At 46.4% G+C, this 23,448-nt stretch overlaps 1 protein-coding gene across 3 annotated transcripts in view; it reads right to left on the bottom strand.

The window, feature by feature from the left end:
* Positions 1–21,422, bottom strand: part of PRKRIP1 (PRKR interacting protein 1) — a 38,049-nt gene extending 16,627 nt beyond the window's left edge. The window contains exons 1-3 of one of the 3 annotated variants that reach the window (XM_077480529.1): positions 21,249–21,422; positions 15,171–15,249; positions 852–952 (exon numbers count right to left, since the gene is read on the bottom strand). In XM_077480529.1, the coding sequence (XP_077336655.1) occupies positions 852–952; positions 15,171–15,249; positions 21,249–21,371 (303 nt within the window). In that variant the 5' untranslated portion in view covers positions 21,372–21,422. The remainder of the gene's footprint in view (positions 1–851; positions 953–15,170; positions 15,250–21,248) is intronic. The other 2 variants (XM_077480531.1, XM_077480530.1) reach the window with 2 other exon arrangements.
* Between the last annotated feature and the right edge of the window lie 2,026 nt (positions 21,423–23,448).

Here is a 23,448-nt window from a genome sequence, read left to right as displayed (position 1 = left end):
AGAAAGAAAGAAAAAAAAAGAAAGAAAGAAAAGAAAGAAAGAAAGAAAGATCCTGGTCCCTTAAAGATTATCAAACAGCACAGTGCTTGTGCAGTGTAATCTGTCCCCCTCTAAACTTTAAATAAACCTGGCTGAACCTGCCACTTATTGTATCCCCCCTCTCTGCGCAGAACACGAAAATCAGGGCTGCCGATCTCCCCGGCTTATGTCGGATGGTAATCTCAGCCCCTCCTGCAGAAGCCATCCATCGGAGCTGTACAGCGGCCGCAAGTCATGTGACTGGCCTGAAGATCGCCCTAAATTGGTATTTACAAGCATAATTTTTTTAAAAGACTTATGCCACGTACACACAACTGGACTTTCCGGCAGACTAGGTCCAATGGTCTTCCCGACTGACTTTCTGAACGAGCGGACTTGGCCACACACGAACGGACTAAGTCCATTTGTTTTAAACGTGATGATGCAAGACGGGACTAAAAAAGGAAGTTCAATAGCCAGTAGCCAATAGCTTCCCTTGCGTCATATTTGGTCCGTCGGACCAGCATACAGACGAATGGTTTTCCCAATAGGAATTGATTCCATCGGACAGATTTGAAACATGTTCTATTTCTAGGTCCGTCTGATTATATTAATGAAAAAATTATCGAACTAGCCCACACATGATCGGATTGTCCGACTGACTGATTCCGTTAGACCTAGTCTGCCAGAAAGTCCGCTCATGTGTACGCGGCACTATAAAGTGTGCTATGCCTGCTTATAATAGAGGAGCTGGAACAGCTTTATACTTTAGGGTTAACAAACACTAACAATAACTAGGTCACTTATTTGTTTAAGAGGGATAGATAAAGGACCTCCTCAGACATGACATCCATGAATTCTTGTCTCTGATACTCTCTGCGACGGAGATGGCGATACACATGAAACTCCCCACTGCCAGCACCAGCACTGGAACCTAGAAAAGTAAATATGCAAGAAAAAGGATTTAAAATGTATTTCGTAGATGCAACACTTGAAGCTTAAAGCGTTTGTTACCCCAAAACCTCATATTTCTGATATGTGGCTGCTGTTCCATGTACTTGTATGAGACAGTATCCTGTTCTCTTTGTATTGTTTCCTTTGAAGAGAAACCCCACTTTTGTTTAGAAAAAAAAAAACTTTTTTCTTTCTGTTGCAGATTTCTACCTTTTGTTATTCTGAAGAAATCACTGCTTGTTTGGTTTCATAATTATCTGTCAGCTGTGCACCTGCAGAGAACTAATGAGGAAATCTGCTGGGCCTGCATCCCTTTAGACGTGTTCCTATTGGGAGTGTCTCTCCAAAAAAAAAAAAAAAAAAAAAAAAAAACATTTTTGTTGCAGGAAATGTATGAAACTGACTTGTATCTTAGGCAGACTTCTGTGAAAATTTGTGAGCCAATCACTCAAGCAATAAAATGGAAAATTCCTATCAAAATACTTACCGTAATTTTCCTTTCCTGATGGGACTCCATGGCAGCAACGTGTGGGTTAAGTCCCGCCTCCACTACCCATAGGACACTACTCCCATAAATCTTTGCTCCCTGCCCCTGGCCGTGTTCGGTAACTAGCCTACTCCAGCCATTTGGGAGGGAACTCCTGCTGCCATGGAGTCCATCAGGAAAGGAAAATTACGGTAAGTATTTTGATAGGAATTTTCCATTTTCCTGACAGACTCCATGGCAGCAACGTGTGGGAAATAACTCGCCAAACACACCCGGGTGGGCAAAAATGCTGAACAAAAGATTTATTTAACACTGTCGGCCGACAGGACTTTCAAACCAAAATCAACAGAGGATAAAGAAGCTGGCTCAACACAATAGTGAGACATGAAAGTATGAATAGAAGACCAGGAGGCCGCTCTGCAGATTACATCAGGTGCAACGTGGCGCGAAGCCGCCCATGAGGTTGAGAGACTTCTGGTAGAGTGAGCTGTAACCGCCTCAGGAGGAGCCAAGCCCTTCTCTCTATAAGCCCATTGAATTGCCTGAACTACCCAAGCAGCGATGGATCTAACGGAGGCCTTGGCGCCCCTACTTTTCCCGTTAAATAGTACGAAGAGGAAGTCAGATTGACGAAAAGAAGCTGTAATATCCAGATATTGTTTTAGAGTAACTCCCAAATCGAGTGGATGTGGATCTTGACTTCCAGCAGAATTGAAGGTAGGAAGAGTGATTTCCTGGTTTTCATGGAAAACAGAGGTCACCTTGGGATTTGTCCCCAACATCGGAATTAGGACCACCCTATCTGGAAAGAAGGTGAGAAAAGGCTCCTTTGTACCTAGAGACTGAATTTCGGAGATTCTCTTCGCCGAAGTTATGGCTACCAGAAAAGAGGTTTTAAGGGTTAATTCTCTGATTGAGAGCGTTCTGTCAAGTTGAGAGAAGAAATCTAGAACCAGTGGAAGGTCCCATTTGGGGAATCTAGGCTTCCTTTGTGGCCTAAGCCTGACTGCTCCTTTGAAGAATTGTTGGACCAAGGGATGATTGGCCCATGCGACTCCAGAAAAAGCTGAAATTGCTGAAACCTGGACCCGGAGAGAACTAACCGAAAGGGAGATATCCAATCCTGATTGCAAGAAGCTTAAAACGTCCCGGACTGTCAGGGTATTACAGGAACTGGACCTGGAAGACAAGTGATCTGCAAACTTCGCCCAAATTCTCTCATATACCCGGTTAGTACTGCTTCTTCGAGCACTAAGAAGAGTGGGAATGACTTCTTCAGGACAGCCTAAAGCCTTCAACCGTCCCCTTTCAAAAACCAAGCCTTTAGGCGCAGGTGATCCGGGCAAGGATGTAATCTCGACCCTTGGGACAGAAGGTCTGGCCTGGATGGTAAAGGAATTGGATCCCTGACACTGAGGAGCATCAGAAGCGGAAACCAGGGTCTGTTGGGCCAATAGGGAATTATGGCTATCACTTCTGCTGTCTCTGACCTGAGTCTCCTCAGGAACTGATGAATAATAGGAGTTGGGGGAAAGGCATAGGCCTTGTGGAACCACCATTTCTCTGTCAAGGCATCCACCCCGTAGGCTTGAGGATCCCTGTACCTTGAGTAATACTTCTCCAGTTTTTTGTTGCAAGGGGAGGCAAACAGGTCGACTTCTGGGGAGAGCCCCATTGTCAGGATCCAGTTGAACACTTCCTCGTGGAGAGACCACTCGTTGTTGTCCAGAAGTATCCGGGAAAGAAAGTCTGCCTGAACGTTCTGAATCCCTGGGACATAAGATGCTGTCAGATCCTTCAGGTTCCTCTGAGCCCAGGTCATGATCGGTTCCACCTCCTGGAGAAGGGAAAGACTTCGGGTACCCCCTTGCCTTCTTATGTACGCCACTGCTGTGGTATTGTCTAGCCTGAGTGAGACCGAGGCTCCTGAAATCAGATGCCAAAAGGCTAGCAGAGCTTGAAAGGCTGCCCTTAACTCCAGGATGTTCGACACCGTCCCTCTGGAGGGGAGAATCCAGGTGCCCTGAGCCACTTCCGCCAGACAGTGGGCGCCCCAACCCCTGTTGCTGGCATCTGTTGTTATGGTGACCCATGAGATGGGGAGAATGGAATGGCAGTTGCAGAGATTTTCCCGTTGGAGCCACCACAGAAGGGAATTCCTCATGGATAAGGTGATCCGAATCAGCTGGGTTTTGCTGCCTGACCATTGATGAAGGAAACCCTTCTGAAAGGGCCTCATCCTTCACTGAGACCACCTCACCATCGGGATTGTCGCTACCATAGTGCCTATAATTTTCAGGCACTGGAGAGCCTGGAGATGAGAGGCAGAGAGGGCTGGACGGATTCTGTCCCTGACCACTGACAACTTCTCTTCTGGTAATGAGATGGTGCCTCTGACAGTGTTGAATAGGGCCCCTAAGAACACCAGCCGCTGAGATGGGACAAGCTGGCTCTTCTCCAAGTTCAAGATCCACCCGAATTCCTGTAGGGTGGAGATGACCTGCTTTCTGTGTACCAGAAGTTGATCCTTGTCTTGAGCCAACAACAGAAGGTCGTCTAGGTAGTGATGTAGACGAATCCCTTTGGTTCTCAGAAGAGCTACCACTGCCAACAATACTTTTGATTTCCAGGACCTGGAAAATTCACGGCCTGGTCTGTAACTGCGAGCTTCCCTGGCTCGTTCCTGGTACTGTCTCTTTGGAAAAGACCTTCTCTGGGCTTGCAAACGCCGGTCCTGGGGGAGGAACCCCGACTTCCCACCAGTGGCTCGGGTAATAGCCTCATCCAACTTATTGCCGAAAAGGGAGGACCCTTCAAAGGGGATGCGGCACCATACTTGTTTTGAGGCTGGGTCTGCCAGCCAGGGGCGGAGCCAAAGAGCCCGTTAAGCCGTAACAGAAGAAAGCATCACCCGAGCCACCAGGCGTATAATGTCGATAGAGGCCTCCCCAAGAAAGGCGGAGGCCAGCCTAAGCTCTTGGATAGGCGAGCTCTTAGCTGTATCTTCAGAGATATTTCTAAGTGTCTCTTCTACACTATCTGTCCATATCTCCATTGCTTTGGACATAGCGGCCAGAGCTAGCGCTGGCTTACAGGCCATTCCTGCTGTGAGATACACTCTCTTCAAATCAGCATCAATTCGTCTGTCCAGAACGTCCTTAAAAGACACGGTATCCTCTAAGGGAAGAGTGACATGTTTCACCAGCCGCATGACTGCTGCGTCTACCAGTGGCGCTGACTCCAAATGCTTCACCTCTTCTTCATTGAAAGGATAGAGTTTCGAAACCTTTGATAGCATGGAATTTTTCTTCTCCACCTTGCCCCATTCATCTGTGATAATCTCACCTAGCTCAGAGATAAAAGGAAAATTAATCCGTTCCTTCTTTAATTGCTTAAAGAATTTTCTTTGTTTGGAAGGAGTAGCCACAGAATCTTCCCAGTTCAGTGTCTCTCTAACAGCTCTGACCAGAGGAGGCAGTAGAGCGAAATCAAAGCCCACACAGGGATCACTTTCATCAGAGTCACTGTCAGATATGGCAGCTGAGGGGTGGCTATGCGCAGAGGATTCCCAAGTATCCTGTAGCTGAGTCTCCCTTCCTGGAGAAAGTGGCGGCTCTGCCGGGGGAACATAGGACTGGCCCTCAATATTTCTGAGGGACTCCTTAACAACTTTTTCCACCAGGGTTTTAAGTTGTTGATCCGCGTCACCCCTTTCATTGGAAGCCTTGGCATAGCAAGGGTCGCATAAAGATTTTCCTGCCGGTACAAGAGCTCTGCACCCCCAACAGGCACTAGCTGAGTGACTAGATTGAGTCCTCGAGGAGTGCGATCTTTCTTCACTACGGTGTCCTGATCTTGAGGAGGAACCATAATGTTTAGATTTGGAAGAGGAGTGCCGGTGATGCGACTTGGAGGAGTCGCTCCCTCTATGAGAGCTGCGATGCTGTTCTGACCTGGAAGGGCTGAAAAAGGAACAAGACAAGAAACCACAAGAGACAAGACATCAGGACAGAGCTAACAGATAAATACCCCTCCCCCACCAGACCTTCAGGTGATCATTAGAAATACCTTTTATGAGAGGGCTGGCCACAAGCAGGCGGTAAGGAATCCATGTCCTCAGCGATATCCATACGCGCTGAAAAAATGACAAGGGATCAGTGCAAGGGACAGGGAAGGGATAGCCTCCCTATCCCAGAATGCCACTTACCAGTGGATGCAACACAGAGGCAGGGGGAAGTCACCGCAACAGCCCGCAAGCATTCCCAAAGCTTGCAGACAAATTCCACATTTAAATAGCCCGCCCCTGTGATGTCACCGCCGTGCCCGTGCGCATGCGCGAAACAGCGGCAATTTGCCGCTATCGCGCATGCGCGAAACCAAGCCTCGATCTCAACCGCGTTCGCGCATGCGCAGTACGGCCGAAAACGCAAACCCGGAAGTAGAACGGCGGCTGGAACGCGGAAGAACCAGCCGCCATGCCTGCACATACAAACAAACAGAAACAAACGAAGACAGACAATAAGATACAAAAACTGCTGCCATAAAGAACTTTTAGAACCTCTCACCACTCCCACCACGATCGATCACTCGGCCGAAGATAAGGTAAGATGACACCGGACTTTCCAGGGGGCAAAACGGGTCACCTGCTAATAGCTGGCTATCCGACCAATGCGCAGCCTGCCTGCCAGTGGCCAGGACATGGGCTTCTTCACAGCGCCTCTTCCACTGCCCACTCCATTCCCTGCTAATAGCTAGGGCTTAGCGGAGTAATGCGACTTTCCAGACCCAGAGTCGCAGACCGGCCGACCTCGATCGTGGGGATGATAAATCTTCAGGTAGGAAGACCACTTCTGGGTCCTTCGGAGGAGGACAAAAAAAGAACACGGCCAGGGGCAGGGAGCAAAGATTTATGGGAGTAGTGTCCTATGGGTAGTGGAGGCGGGACTTAACCCACACGTTGCTGCCATGGAGTCTGTCAGGAAATTATGTTTCTAGGGGTGGTCAGTACACATTCTGTGTACAGAACAACTCCAGGTAGCCATATTGTATTGTATTTTTAGAAAATTACAGCAGCTGCAGATTGAAAAGGAAAGGTCATTTTTAATAACATTCAATCACAATATGAATTGTGTCGCAATTGTATATGTTATATTTTTTCGCTATTTGATATTTTTTTCCCCACGAAAGTGGAGTTACGCTTTAAGTGAAATCACTGGGGTTCCTGTCAGTATCTCTGCTGTCTTATTAAAAACTGACATGCTAAGTAGGAGAACACAATGTGGTCAGTTCACTAGCTATGCTAGGTACTCAGTATACTCTCATCCAATGATTAGATTTGTCCTGACATGCCATCGCTGCACAGCCATTCACCTAAAGTGGTTGTAAACCCTTAGGCCGCGTACACATGCGCGGACTGTTCGCCCAACTTTGTCCGCTGAACAGTGTTTGGGCGGACAGTCCGCTCGTGTGTGGGCTTTCAGCGGACAGTTTCAGCGGACAGTTTGACGAACAAGGTTTTACGGAATTTCCGAAAAACTGTCCGCTGAAACCTTGTTTCAGCGAACAGTCCGCTCGTGTGTAGGCTTGTTCGTCAAACTAAGTTCCGCGCATGCTCAGAAAGGATTTACACGCCGAAAGTTATAATGCAGTGTATAGGACGTCGTATTTTTCGTCCCGTCGTACGTGCCGTTCACGTCATCGCGCACGGTTTCAGCAAACTGTTCGTTCGTCGTGTGTGGCCATGTCCGTCCATGCTAATTTTGAGCGGACTGTTTGCCGAAACTGTTTGACGGACAAAGTTGGGCGAACAGTCCGCGCGTGTGTACGCGGCCTTACAGACCACTTTGACCTACAGGTAAGCCTAGATTAAGGCTTACCTGTAGGTCCAAGAAATATTTCCTAAACCTACACGGTTTAGGAGATATTTGCAAAAAGACAGTCACCGCCGTCTACGTCGCATGCGCCATAGACAGCGGCGCGCAGGCACACTGAGCATGCCGCTGCTAATGGCGATATGCCATTAGTGGCTGTGCCCGTGCACATGCGCAGGAGTGACGTCATTATGGCTCCGGCCAATCACAGCGCCGAACCCATGCATAGTAGCCCATTATGCTTTACCTTTGCAGGGAAACAAAGAGGAAGTAAACCCATCAGGCGCCCAACGTAAGGTAAGGTCACTTTCTTCGAGCCGAGCCAACCTGCTGCAGTACAACTGTGGCGGCTGGTCCGGAACTGGTTAAAGCATGTTATACAGCTCAGTGCTTGTGCTGTGTAATTTGGCCCCCTGTAACACCTGAAATACCTGGCTGATCCTGCCTGGCTATGCCCAACCCCCTGTAAACTGACCATGGTTTATCATGGCTGCTGAGGCGTGACACTGATCAGTTTACGGGCCTCTGTCAGCTGCTGTCTCTCCTGTCCTCTCTCCCCTCTCCTTCCCTGCCTGTCAGCTCCCTGTCTGTGCCCGACCCCTCCCCTCCTGCTGCCGAAATTACTGTTGATTTTTTTTTTTACACCTTCCTCTCTTTTTATTAATGTAAGCTGCCCCTGTGTCTGTGGTTTTTATTTAAAATATGCAGCTATATACCTGTTTACAGAACACCGACCGGCGCTCACATGACCCGCCTTCTCTCTCCTCCTCCCCTCCTGACTGACTTCAATGTGGGATCCTCGGTATTCTGAAAACAGGTATATAGCTAATTTTTTTTCATAAAATTTAAAAAAAATGTATACAAAGTTGACACTTATTTATTGTTCACACATGCCATGGTTACGTGTGGAATTTCACCCCAAAATACATTCTGCTGCTTCTCCCGAGTATGAGGATACCACACGTGAGACTTTTTGGGAGCTTAGCCGCGTACAGGACCCCAAAAACCAAGCACCGCCTTCAGGCTTTCTAAAGGCATAAAAAGGCGTAAAATTGTGATTTCACTCCTCACTACCTATCACAGTTACGGAGGCCCTGAAATGTCCAGATAGCACAAACTCCCCCAAATTACGCCATTTTGGAAAGTAGACACCCCAAGGTATTTGTTAAGAGGCATGGTGAGTATTTCGCAGATCTCAAATGTATTTTTTCCCCTTTTTTCAATTTTAAAAACTTTGTGACAAAAAGCAAGATCTGCAAAATACTCAACATGCCTCTCAGCAAATAGCTTGGGGTGTCTACTTTCCAAAATGGAGTCATTTGGGTGGGGGGGGTTCTGCTATCTTGGTATTTTATGGCCTTCGAAACTGTGATAGGTAGTGAAGAGTGAAATCAAAAATTTACGCCCTTAGAAATCCTGATGGCGGTGATTGGTTTTTAGGGTACCGTACAGGGCTAGGCTACCAAAAAGTCTCACACATGTGGTATCCCTGTACTCAGGAGAAGCAGCAGAATGTATTTTGGCATGTAATTCCACATATAACCATGGCATGTGTGAGCAATATATCATTTAGTGACAACTTTGTGTAATTTATTTTTATTTTCGTCATCTTTCATTAACTTGTGACAAAAAAAGTACCAGTTACTTACCGGTAACTGTCTTTCTGGGAAATCTTCCAGGACGGCACACCTGAGAGATGAGAGGCTCCTCCCTACAGGAAACACAATCAATCGACAGCTGTTTTAAGTCCCCACCCTTCCCCTTGATCCTCAGTTTGTAGAGAAGTAACTCCTGAACCAGGTTCACAAGGGAAATCATTCCTCATAGGTACTCACCTTCTAGTGTTCTAGAATTTTCCCTCCTCCAACGGGCGGGAAGTAGGCCTGCCGTCCTGGAAGATTTCCCAGAAAGACAGTTACCGGTAAGTAACTGGTACTTTTCTCAAGTCATCTTCCAGGACGGCACACCTGAGAGGATAAACAAGTACCTCAGGCCTACCTTAGGGTGGGGCCACTGCAAAACCCTCTTGGCGAACCTTGGCTCTGCAGTGAGCTTTACCTCCATTCCATACGCTCATATGCTTGATGAAGGCATCTTAGCTGGATCATGCGGCTGATCTGCAGGTCTGCTCCACAGATGTTCCTGCCTTTTCCGCTTCAGATGCAGTATCTAGGTGAAATGGGCTCTTAAAAATGGAATCAGAAAACATGTTAAACTTGTAGGTTAGCAATGTTGCCTATCTCACACATCTAACAACCATGGCCTATTATGCCTGTAGGTGCTACTTAGAACCACTAAAAAGATAAATAAGAGACCTGTGTAAGACAAGGACACTACATTAATCAATAAGAGGGCCTGTCTTAACACTATCCTGTTGAGGGAAATAAAACTGCTTCCTTTTTATCTTTATGTCAGCAAAAGACTAAAGGGAAGCCTACTTAAGGGAAATAGATTAACAGAAGCTTGAACCCTGGGTTTAAGGCACGCCCCAATCTATGTCCTTACTTACGCCTGAGAGCCTTCTTCAGGAGATTAAAGTCCCTAGCAGGAGTAGACTACCCATATTGCTATGTCTAGTTTTGCTAAAAGGGCAAAATGAAGGCCATGCACCGAGCCGAAACCTATTCGATCGGGTATACATCTTTATACTTCATCCTTGGGCCCTAATACTCCTCTGAACAGAACTCTCCAAGTTCTTACTAAACAGGGCGATTCATTATCCCCTTCCTCCAGTGTCCCATAACCCTACAGGGCTTCAACCCTAGGAAATGGTTCTGGCATCCCTGAATGCAAGTGGTCAAGGTTTTTGACATGTGGCAGCTGCAGCCCGAACTCCTGGCCCCTCCATGGAAAAGAAGGCTGAAATACAAAAAGGTGATACATGTATTATTAATATCACAAATAAAATGATCATAGATTGTGGGCACGGCACAATAGATTTAGACAGAAAGGACACAAGCATAGACAACAATGTTGTGTGCCTGAGTGTGACTAGCTAAACCAATATATCAAATATGGGAAGAGACCCAAATCTGAACCTCAACGTAGACAAACAGTCCTCATAGTCTGGTTTTCTGATGTGCTGCCAAGATGTAAAAACATTAAGACTCAAGCAAACCCTAAATGCTGCGTATTTCTTTAGTGCAGCTAGCTAGGTCATAACTGATATATAAATACGGAAAGGACAGGAACCCCCTTTACTGTTGTGCTTTACCTATGTACAGCAAAACAAGGCTATAAAGACAGAAAGACCCAAACTTCTATGTTGTGTATTTCTGACAAACCACCACAGTTATAAGATTAATATGAACACAAACTCCCGTGTTGTGCATTTTTGCTATGCCACAGGGAAAAATATGGAACACAAGACAATCCTTTCTGTCATGCACTTCTGTAGTGTAGTTCAGATAGAACCAACACTGAGAAAGGACACAAGCAACCTGCAGCATTGTGTTTTTCTGAAACAGAAAGCACCAACAAGCTTCAATCTTGAGTATTTCTGCTGTGCAACAACATAAAAGCAGACACTGAGGAAAAAGACAGACAGCCTTTACAGCTGCAATCTTTCTGGTCTGCTGCAAAATAAAACAATAACGTCATGATGAGTATTCCTGCTGTGTAGCAAAACCTCAATCAGAAGGGACATTTAAGTTTAGGGTTCCCACACCTGTGCGACCCAACCTGCGACTTGGGACTGCAAGACGCATGAGAAGTCATATACTATGGCTTCCAATGGGTACCATTTGTGTCTGTGCGACACCAGCAGTCCCTGATTCCTGGATCCACAGACCTCAAGATTACACAGGTCGCAGGGAAAAAAACAAATAGCAATTTTCAGGTCGAACAAGTAAGGGGTCCCCAATGCTGTGACTCCCTGGAGGATTGCAGCCAACAAACCCCTGCTGTGTATCCCCAAGATGCAGAAAGGTAGATCCATGAGAAACACTGCTTAGCCTGATATACAAACGATAAGGCAATAAATATAGGACATACAGGACACAAACATTCAATCTTTGTGTATGTCTGATGTGTAGTAATATACCAATACTGAGCAGAGAGGCCACCATCCTCAATGTGTCTCTCAGCTGAGCAGCAAAAACAAAATCAGAAAAAGACAAGCAACCTTCACTGCTGTGTCCTTTCTGATATGCAGCCAATAAGGCAGTATATGCAAGACATAAAAGGACAGACAACCTTCAATCTTGTATATGTCTGATGTGCAACAATATAACAATTCTGAATAGAGATGGCACATCCATATTGAAGCGATTTGGCCTTGCGACTCAACATGTCAAATCGCATTGGCTAAAATCAGCACAACACCACTTTTTGGTGCTACACGGATTACCAAAGGCAGTATATGTACTACACCTGGCAGGGGTTCAATTTGTATTTCTACTATGTAGCCCAACAAATTCGAACCATCAATTTTCACTGCTGCCTTTCTGATAAGGCAGTAATACAGGACACAAAAACCTCACAGACCTTAATGCTGTATAAATCTGATGTGCAACAATAAAACACTATGAATAGAGATAGCACATCCATATTGAAATGATTTGTCATGCGACTCAACATGTCAAATCGCATGTTTAAACTCGGCAGCCATTGCTGTTAATAGCACTGTCTGAATCAGCACAGCGCCACGCAAATCAGGACCATCAGACTTCACTGCTGCCTTTCTGATAAGTAACCAACAAGGCAGTAAAACAGGACACAAAGCCCCACAGACAGACCTCAATCTTGTGTATGTCTGATGTGCAGCAATATAACCATTATGAGCAGAGATGTCACCAGACTCAATGATGTGCATTTCTGCTGTGCAACACAAAACCAGAAAGTACAGACCACCTTCACTGTTGTATTTTTCTGATCTGTAGCCAAACAAAGCAGTACCTTTAGTATATAAAGGACAGAAAACAAGCTTCAGTGCAGTGCATTTCTGATGTACAGCAATATAGTCCTTATTAAGCAGAGATGTCACAAATCTCAATGTGTATTTCTGCTGTGCCACAAAAACATCCCAGCAAGGACAAACTTTCACTACTGATCTACTGGTGTGCAGCCAATGAGGAGTCATGGTCTATCCCTTTATGAAATAACCAACAGGCAATTTATTTCATAGGCATAGCCTGGGCTGTAGATACTAAACCTTCACCATCATTGAAGGAACAGATCCTAAAATGGTTGGACACCCTACTATTAGTAGTAGTTGTTGTCCTACCTTACCTCCATAGACTGAGCAAACGCTAGCCAGCACAAATCCAGGTGGTGCTGATTAGCAACTAAAGTCTCAATGAGCCCAGCCCTAGAGACCAATTTAAGACCTCTCTAGAAGAGGTGGTTACCAGTTTAGCCTGGGAGGTAAATAGCTATTTGCAGGCTTCAAACAATCAATTATGTAGCTCTTGCATAGGTTTGCACAGAAAATCCTCAATTAAAAGGATGTAGGGAGCGATCTATGGTGAATCGCCTTTAGATCTGCCACTGAGTGGATTGTAGCCCAAACCAATAAAAAAAGTTTCTTCTTACCTCCTACATTATAATATAAACACAGTGTAAAGGTGGAGTGGGAGGTTGGAGCTTATGAAAGTTAACTATAGCAGGCAACCCCCAAAAGGAGGATCTGTGACAAGGGAACCCCTACTGTGCCACACAGTAGCTTGGTCTCTGCCCATCCTTGAATGTTAGGTCAGCTTTTAAACATTGTGAAGCAACTTCAGATTCCTAGCAGCTGGGCTAATAGGGCCGGTAACCTAGTGCACCTGCTGACCAGGGGAGCTTCTGAATCCACCAACCACTGCCCAATTAATAACCTGTTCAGTGGTATACCTGGCCTGTAAGTAACTTTGTATCTACCAGGTCCCCTCTGTACGCTATATTCATCCCTACTAAATGTACCACAACTGGGCATGTAGGGAGAGGCTGGCAACCTACTGCTGCGATAACCACAGTGTCTCTGCTGTAAGAGGGAGCTGTGGCTGGTGGTTTTAGCAGTGGCGTCTGCGCTATTTGTATCCCGACCCCAAGTTCTGCACTGCACCAGTCAGTATATACACGGGGAAGGGGGAGCAATGGCCTACCTACCTCTTTCTCATCTGAGGTGGTTTAGGCACACTCGTTCCTCTGCACCACCTGTCCACCATACAGCTTCTCTGATGCAAGAGGGAGCTGCGGCTGGTGTTTTTAGCAGAAGCTTAAGGGCTATTTGAATCCAGACCCCAGGTGAGATCTCAAATGCCCAGAAACCCTCTGGCTGGAATTGGGGATTTTGCAGATAATTTCCCACGGCAAAAGGAAAGTAAAGTACTCACCGTTGTCGTCTTCCTCTTTTTGCCACAGCCAGCGGGCTTGCTTTTCCATCCTTAAGGTCCACACGCAAGGAGGATAGCCGCCAACGTGCTCCCCCCCCCAACTGCTGTCCCCATAGGGAGGTGCTAGGTTAGGCTGTGTCCTGCACTGTACCAGTCAGTCAGTCTATATACATGGGGGGGGGGCAATGCCTTCCATTCCTCATTCCCATCTTCATATCTGAGGTGGTTAAGGCAGACATCCACCGTAGTAAACTGGTGCCTCCTCGCTCTAGAGAAAGGAGGATGTGGGCGCCTGCTCCTACTGACTCTCAGCCTTCCCTCCTGGGTAAGAACGCCGCTGCCATTTTCCCGAAGTTTGAAAATGACGCGGGTGCTTGTTGCCACGCTCCCTCTCCGGCAGCCCACGCGAGCTACCGGGGACCCAGGAGTCGGGGACAAGATCCCCCTGGAAAGAACCGATGGCCAGCACCCCCGTCTGAACAGCCACCTGTACAGGTAAGGAGGGGGAGACAGGATAATGGCCCCTGAAGTTCTGGGTACACCACTGTACCCAGGGTCCTTCAGCTCTCAGGGCGGCTCTTCCAATTTCTGCTGCCCGCCCTGAGGAAAAGATAGGGGAACCCCCCAGGAAGGACAAGAATATCCTACCAGACCCAGAGGCTTCCCAGGCTTGTGGTCCGGCTCCCAGGGGGAGACCACCAGCCCCAGGCTTCGGGTCATTTGGAAAAAAACAAACAGTTTCGCTGTGTAGGGAGAAACACAATCAAAAACTGAGGATCAAGGGGAAGGGTGGGGACTTAAAACAGCTGTCGATTGATTGTGTTTCCTGTAGGGAGGAGCCTCTCATCTCTCAGGTGTGCCGTCCTGGAAGATGACTTGAGAAAAAAATATTCAATGGGCTCAACATGCCTCTCAGCAATTTCCTTCGGGTGTCTACTGTCCAAAATGGGGTTATTTGGGGGGGGGGGGGGGGGGTTGTACTGCCCTGCCATTTTAGCACCTCAAGAAATTCCAGAAAATGTACCCTAGTTTGTAGATGCTATAACTTTTACGCAAACCAATAAATATACGCTTATTGACATTTTTTTTTTTACCAAAGACATGTGTCTGAATACATTTTGGCCGAAATGTATGACTAAAATTTAGTTTATTGGAATTTTTTTTTTTTTATAACAAAAAGTAGAAAATATCATTTTTTTCAAAATTTTCCCTTATCGAAAAAAAAAAAAAAAATAAAAAAAAAAATCGCAGAGGCAATCAAATACCATCAAAAGAAAGCTCTATTCGTGAGAAAAAAGGACGCAAATTTAGTTTGGGTACAGCATTGCATGAACGCGCAATTACTAGTTAAAGCAGCGCAGTGCCAAATTGTAAAAAATGCGCTGGTCATTGAGCAACCAAATCTTCCGGGGCTGAAGTGGTTAAAAGGAACAGAATCTTTTTTTTATTTTTATTAGGGTAACAAACACTTTAACATGTACTTTAACTTAGTAATATAAAGAATGTTCAGCTAGAAATAATACTTACCCATAACATCTCTGACAAATTCTGGTGGAGCTCTTGGGTTCCATTCTTTTAGCCTTTCAGGTATTGGGGCAGGTTTGTCCTGTAACACAGAGTATAGCAATTCTAATTAGGTGAGAGGGTTTTTATACACAAACTCCACTGTTACGCTAGAAGTGTAATTGGCTGTTTTTCCATTTGTCTCTGGTTTTCAGGCACGCTTCAAGGATTTGTAAAAAAATACTTGTCATAGAAATGGTGTGTAAACTGGGAAGCTTCATTTTTTTTTTTTTTTTTTAATAATAATAATAAAAATATAATACTTAGTGATATATGCAGAGCTTATTATATTATAGCGGCAAACTATTTTGAGGTAAAAAAGCGAACATACTGGCAAAAAAAAAAAATCTTTAAATAGTCACAAATGTTATAAATCCACTTGAGCTAGGTTTACACTTGCACCTTCTGTGAAAAACAATCTGTGGTGGATTGCTGCTCAGAGTGTGGCTAAGAACTCCTGAATGCCTGTTTTTTGTTTTTTCTGTACAACAATTTTCAATAGGACTAATGTGTCGCAACCACAAACCAAGTGTCTCGTGGTTGCAGTGTGACCTCATTCCCTTGATTGGGTATGCTATGCTAAATTTGCAGCAGCATGTGAACATTCCACTCTGGCTGTATTAGTAGGCTTTTGGATGGTGGTCAAACCATGGCTCCACTGCCTGTTTTTCCAATCAAAACCCCATTCCCATCTGCTCCTTCCTGTGTAAATTAGGCCTTCGTGTGCAACAAAAACCTTTGCAAACCCAGATATTATATTGTAAAAGTAGTGTTGATGTCAACACCATGTTGACTTCCCCCCTTCATCCCCATGCTATACACACACACACACACACACACACACACACACACACACACACACACACACACCCCTCATCCATCACTGTCAGCACAAAATACCCAGTGCTTCCAAGTAAAGGAAAGAATGGGACCTCCTTCCATGGTGAAGTGCGCAGCTCAGCAGCCAATCACTATGCCCGAATTAAAACTTTTTTTTTTGTTAAATATGTTGAAACAGTTTAAACATCATTTTTAGGCTAACTGGTAAGTGTGCTGAGTAATTTCTTGTATAACTTGATCCGTTTGTCTACTTTACTGTAGAACAGTGATGGCGAACCTTGGCACCCCAGATGTTTTGGAACTATATTTTCCATCACTCTCAACGACACTGCAGAGTACATGAGCATCCTGGGAAATGTAGTTCCGAAACAACTGGGGTGGCAAGGTTCGCCATCACTGCTCTAGAACAACCTGACCCATCAGATGTATAGCAGACACCCTCTTGTGCAGATTTTGTGCAAATAAAGATTTTATTGGAATGTGGCATTGCATTGGCATTTACAGTGGGGAAAATAATTATTTTTTGATCCCCTGCAGATTTGTAAGTTTGCCCACTTACAAAGAAATGAAGGATCTATCATTTTTATCATAGGTGTATTTTAAAATGATAGAGATAGAAGATCAACCAAAAATCCAGAAAAAACACATCATACAAATGTTATAAATTGAAGTTGCAGTTCAGTGAGTAAAATAAATCCCTAAGCAAAACAATACGTGGCAGAGAAACCCTTGTTGGCAAGCACAGAGGTAAGATGTTTCTTGTAGTTGGTGTCCAGGTTTACACACATCTCAGGAGGGATTTTAGTCCACTCTTCTTTACAGCTCTTCTCTAAATCCTTAAGGTTTCTTGGCACCTCAAAGTTTCAGCTCCCTATATTTTCTATAGGATTAAGGTCTGGAGACTGGCTAGGCCACTTCATGACCTTAATGTGCTTCTTCTTGAGCCACTCCTTTGTTGCCTTGGCGGTATGTTTTGGGTCATTGTTATGTTGAAAGACCCACCACGGCCCTTCTGCAGTGTTTTGGCTAAGGGAAGAAGGTTCTCATCCAAGATTTTACAATACAGGGCCCCAAAGACTGGAATAGGTAAGTATTTATATTAAACATTTATTATATTGCAGCTTACCAAATCTTAGATGTGATGGCTGCATTTGTTTTCTTTTTTTGTCTCTTATTTTCAACTGGTGATCCTGCCAGAACAAGCTATATTACAGATGTAGCAGTTAGAGCAGGCATGTCCAAAGTCTGGTCTGGTTTTGAACGGCCTGCCTGGTTATCTAAACATATACATCAGTGCCAGGGCCACAAAAGATATATAGGTTCAGTCTGGCTGCCTCGGAGATAGGAGGCGATACGAGTGCCATGCACACAGGAGTATTTCCTGTGTACACGGCAGCTTCTGTAATAGGAAGTCCCGTCTCCGCCATTGGACGACTGTTCTGTCCATCAAAGGATGTGGGATTTTCTCTTAAAGAGGCCGCTGTGTAAACAGGAGATTCTCCTGTAGGATATCTTTGGCGCTCGTGCTGCCCTCTCCAGGGCTGCACTGATGGCAATGGCGAGTGCATTCCTGGCAGCGGCGGGTGTTGCGTTCCTGGCAATTGTGGGTCTGCAAATGGGCACTTATTTTGCTTCACAGTTCTTCCTCTTAAAGTGAAGGTGCGTGCAATACGCCAATAAATACGGTATATCCAAATAACACGCCCAAGCTCATCTCTTTACTCACACACAGCCACAAAGGCAAGAGAATTCTTGTTGGGCAGTGTATTGGTGCTCGAACGAACACACTTAGACTGAATTTTAATGGTTCAAAGAACGTCAGGCAAAATGGTCGGCCCTCACGCATGTTCACTTCATCAAATCTGGTTTTCTATGAAAAAAAGTTTAGACACCCCTGAGTCAGAGGGTTGAGACAAACCATTTACCACTGACAAGGATGCTTACAGTGATCAACTTTCGTAAATTTATGTAAAACAAAAAAAAATGTTGCTGTAACTGCAGTGTTAACTGGAGTTTGGTTTGAATTTGTTAGTGTATTTAAATTTGCTAGTACATCTAACACTCCTGCCCACCAGGCTGATAATACCGCTGTCCAAATGTGCCCCCTGTGCTCTTTCATCCAAAGTGTAGGCACTCTAATATAGGAGGTGTGTTGCTGGCCCCATAACCAGGTGAAAACAGTGGAGAAATGTAAAAAAAAAAAAAAAAAAAAAAAAATGCAGCCACCACATCTAATGATTGCATCATTAAATTTTTGAGTTTGAGTTTAATACCGATTCGAGCACCTTGGTAAACATACCCCAAAAATACACTATATTGTCAAAAGTATTGGGACACCAGCCTTTACATGCACTTTAATGGCATCCCGGTCTTAGTCTGTAGGGTTCAACATTGAGTTGGCCCACCCTTTGCAGCTATAACAGCTTCAACTCTTCTGGGAAGGATGTCCACAAGGTTTAGGAGTGTGTCTATGGGAATGTTTGACCATCAGGTTGAGGTCAGGACTCTCAAGTTCCTCCACCCCAAACTAACTCATCCAAGTCTTTGTGGACCTTGCTTTGTGCACTGGTGCGCAGTCATGTTGGAAAAGGAAGGGGCCATCCCCAAACTGTTCCCACAAAGCTGGGAGCATGAAATTGTCCAAAATGTCTTGGTATGCTGATACCTTATGTAGCCGGCCATAACCCATGGCAGGGAGGCCTTAACTTTTGGGCTTACTGGTTACCTCCGCCTGGCTGGTTCTTCCACGTCTAGGGGTTCCCAGAGTTATTACCCAACAACTTTGGATGCTGACACCATAAAAGTCCTTTAGAAAAGGTTTTTATTTGCAGGGGTAACATCCAACAACACAGGGCAAGGGTGAAGAAATTCACGCACCTTGAACTGCTAATATCAGAAAGTCTCTAATACCACCCAGAGAGAAGCCACTCGTAGCTGGGCGCTTCAAGGCTGAACAAACCTCTAGCCAGAGATTATGGCAGTCAACACTTTGTTCCAGAACTTGGGAAATCTTTGATCTTGAGTAACTGATAACAGAAGTGAACAGGAACCTTTTTCCTCAGTACCTGGAACGTTCTCTGTCTCCTTGGCAGTGCTGGAAAAAAGTGTGAATTCGTCAGTGTCCTTCACAACTCAGTAACCAGGCACTTCTCAGGATGCCAGCTTGTTGGCCCTCCTCCGAAGAGTCCTCCCTCAGTTGCTTACACGAGCTGCGGTGCACCTCCAAGCCGAGAGCACACCCGGACGCCTTGAATCCTGCCTCAGTTACTGCGCCTCGGACCAGCCGATTCCGAGACTCGGGAACAGACGGATCCCCACCCCAGACCAGGCGGGTCTATTGAGGCTAGCCAACCAAAGCATGTTGCGGAGCGACGAACGCTCCTGTTACCAGGACCCCTCGCGGGGCTACCCCGGTCCAGAATCAGGAACAGACTGCTAATGCCTCACGAACAAAAACTAGAACACGCGACTTCAACCTCTTAAGTACCCTTCCCCAGACTCCTCAGCGGGCCCGCTGCACCCACTGATTGGCTCCGGGGAATGCTGATACCCAAACCGTCCAACCAGGCCTGGTTCTGAGCCTGTCATGTGCACCTAACTGTACACATGACCAGGCAGAACTCTAACACAGCCCAGCCAAACTGATGTCAAAGTTACACCTACACAATTAACCCTCAGAACCCCTTTACTGTTCTGAGGCAAAAACTAAATTTGTACATGACAGACACTTTGTCCAAAGTGTCATCGCTACACTTAAGAGTTCCCTTCACTGGAACTAAGGGGCCAAGCCTGATCCCTGAAAGACAACCCAGTGCACAAAGCAAGGTCCATAAAGACGTGGATGAGTGAGTTTGGGGTGGAGGAACTTGACTGCTCAGCACAGAGCCCTGACCTTTATCCAACAGAACACCTTTGGGATGAATTAGAGCGGAGACTGCGAGCCAGTCCTTCTCATCCAACATCAGCGTGTCATCCAACATTGAACCCTACGGACTAAGACTGGGGTGTCATTAAAGTTCATGTAAAAAAAAAAAAAAGCAGGTGACGCAATACTTTTGACAATATAGTGTATATATTTTTTGTATAAAGATGCTAAAACATACTTTATTTGCTGCACACCTCAGGTCCCTCAGCACAACTTTCCTAAAGTCAGGGTGCGAGCGCACTGAGTATGGGTATATAGTGATAGCTCAGGCACCAGCACCTGTCCCTCAATTAGCTTGGAGATGGGAGGAGGAGAGCGCAATGCGGCAGTGTACCACAGGGAAATGACACACACACAGAAAACTAGTACACAGGTAAGGATGGCTCCATAGGACTCTATGAGAGAAAGGAGCCACCCTGAGATCAGAGGGGGGGGGGGCAATGATATCACTTAAAGTGACTGTAAAGCTTTTTTTTGTTTTTTTACATAAAAAACATATACTTACCTCCACTGTGCAGCTCGCTTTGCACAGAGTGGCCCTGAACCTCATCTTCTGGGGTCCCTCGGCGGCTCTCTCAGCTCCTCCCCACAGCAGATAACCCCCTAGAGAAGCGCTCTCCCGGGGGGGTTACCTTGCGGGCTCGCTTCCGAGTCCAGCATTTGCGTCCATAGAAACTAACGCCCCCTGGTGCCAGCATATTTGGATTTGATTGACAGCAGCGGGAGATAGCAGTGCAGCGATGGCTGATGACTGACACCTTAATGTATTAAGGTGAAAAAACAAAAGGGTTTACAAACTCTTTAAAAACATTTCACTAAGGATGAGCTCCGGCGTGTTCGCACAGCCCATGTGCAGAGCCCGCCAGGAATTTGGCGCATCTCTAATCACAGGCAGTGAGACATTGCCCCGATGCGCGGCTGCAGAGATCAGAGAATGTCTCACTGCCTGTGATTAGCGCAGCACCGACCTCCTGGCGGGCTCTGCACGTGGGCTGTGCGAACACGCCGGCGCTCATCCTCACTTTTCACTGCACTACTTGTGACCAAGGTCCTCTTCTCCCTAAGCTGCCCCCCTTTCTCATGCTCTATAGTTGGTAGTCATGCATGGGGAATATAAGGAAGAGTTCATTGAGTCGGATCTGATCTTGTTAGGAATACAATGTGCATTATAATTCACCATGCAGATTTATAGAAAGGAACTGTATGGGGTGTCGGGTTCATTCCTCTTCATCAGAGATCTATTTCATTACAGTGACTAATCACAGCCATACACCTACCGGGTTCCTCATCAGCCGCTCCAGCTTCAGCCTCTGCTCGTCGGTGGCATTTTTCGGTATGACCAGAGGCTGGGGCTCTTTTTTGGGCCGAGCTGGTTTCGAAACTTCAGAGTCTGCCGCCATACTCACTCCTTGTTTACATCGGCGCGGGCCGATGACATCATCTCCTTTAGAACACTTCCCATTCGCAGGGGTCTCTTCCTTTGCGGGCACAGAGACGCCATTTTTTTGGAGACCACAGCGTGACTTTGGCGTGGGCTGTCCACAACAAAATGTCTGTCTCTGAGGTCTCAATGCCTCTGGTGAATAGACTAAATGGAGAGTACTTGCAGATCCCTCTGGTGGCATACAACAGTTTATCAGTGTTTCTAGCTTTCAGACAGACTTGCCTATTTTAAAGTGGACCTTCACCCTCCCTCTTTAACAGAAGAACATTTGTTTTAAACACAGTGTAATGTATTCGTGCTGCAAAGCAGCCCTTCTACTTTTCTCACCTAGTTAAGATGTTTTGACTAAGGATGAGCTCAGGCGTGTTCTCATGTTCCATGTGCAGAGCCCGCAAGGAAGTCGGCACAGCGATGCACTAATCACAGGCAGTGAGACATTGTCCCGATGCATGGCTGCAGAGATTGGGAAATGTCTCGCTGCCTGTGATTAACGCAGCACTGCGCCGACTTCCTGGCGGGCTCTGCACATGGAGCATGCGAACACACCTGAGCTCATCCTTAGTTTTGACTGCAACCCAGTGTGAGCACATAATACACTCACGGCCACTTTATTAGGTACACATGTTCAACTACTTGGTAACACAAACTGCTAATCAGCCAATCACACGCCATTCCTGCCAACTGTCCCTGATTTCGAGGGACTGTCCCTGATTTGGAGCAATGTCCCTCTGTCCTTCATTCCTCCTCATTTGTCCCTCATTTTGGTCTGATCTATATATAAAATGCACTTTTTATCTTTCAAAAAGTGTTTTATGGTGCTAAACCTTTCATCTGATTTCTAAATTGCTGCATTTGTAAATTCCAAAAGCCAATATAAAGAATTAGTGGGGGTAAAAAAGCACTTGTGGGTTTAATCAGGCTTGTGTTTTTGTACATTTCTCTTTTAGGGCTGGTTTACACTTGTGCAATGCGAGAACCCTGCAAATCAACTGCGGGTTCCCACATCGAACTCAGCATGCACAGCAGTTCACACTGCCATATGCAAACTGCCGGGGAGTGTCATTATATGTTAACGACATGAATCAGACCGCATATGTGTGTACACACATGCGATCCGATTCTGGTCCGACCTGAAAAAAGGGTCCTGTGCTAGGGTGCCCACGTGTCCCGGATTGCCCGGGATTGTCCCTGATTTAACATTTTTGTCCCGTGTCCCGGGCACCTTCATTCCGGGACAATACAGTGTCCCGGAATGAAAAAAAACACAGTGATCACCAGAGTGTCTGCTCCGCGAGTCTCCCTGTCTGCCGCCGCGGCGCTGCCACAGTCACACTCACTACACAGACAGCACAGGAGGATAAGTCATTATATGCTGGCAGTCTGGTTGCTAGGCTAGGGGCCGCTCCGCATCTAGCAACCAGTGACGTCAGCCTGAGGGGCGGGCTGAGAAGGAACTGGTCTGGCACTAGCAGTCAGTGTGGGCAGTGCACCCCCCCGCGCAGGCCCCCGCACAGTACGTACCCCAGCCAGAGTGACGCCACTGACGACACAGGGACAGAGCGCCTCACTTAAATTGGTCTCCAGCCAGCTTGAGTCTCGTCTCCTCTCACTCAGAGTCCTCCTCCAGAGCCCAGGCTCCTCCCGCCCACGAGGTCCCCAAGTTTGCCTGCAGTGAATTTACAGACATTGACAAACTTCCAGGAGTCCAGGTTAGTGTACAATTCTGCTGCTGTCCCCCTCCCCCTCCATTCTGCTGCTGACTGTCCCCCTCTATTCTTTCTGCTGCTGTCCCCCTCCAGTTTTTCTCTGTGTCCCCCTCCGTTCTTCCTCTGTGTCCCCCTCTTTTCTGTTGCTGTCCCCCTCCGTTCTTCCTCCGTGCCCCCCTACGTTCTTCCTCCGTGCCCCCTCCGTTCTTCCTCTGTGTCCCCCTCTGTTTTTCCTCCGTGTCCCCCTCCGTTCTTCCTCTGTGTCCCCCTCCGTTTTTCCTCAGTGTCCCCCTCTGTTCTTCCTCCGTTTTTCCTCTGTGTCCCCCT

The sequence above is a fragment of the Lithobates pipiens genome, unplaced genomic scaffold (genome assembly GCF_037356315.1).
Source record: "Lithobates pipiens isolate NorthernLeopardFrog02 unplaced genomic scaffold, aLitPip1_a1.2 Scaffold_16, whole genome shotgun sequence".
NCBI classification, from domain to species: Eukaryota; Metazoa; Chordata; class Amphibia; order Anura; family Ranidae; genus Lithobates; species Lithobates pipiens.
The sequence above is the reverse complement of the archived record's forward strand: the minus strand, read 5'-3'. Positions and strand labels throughout refer to the sequence as shown.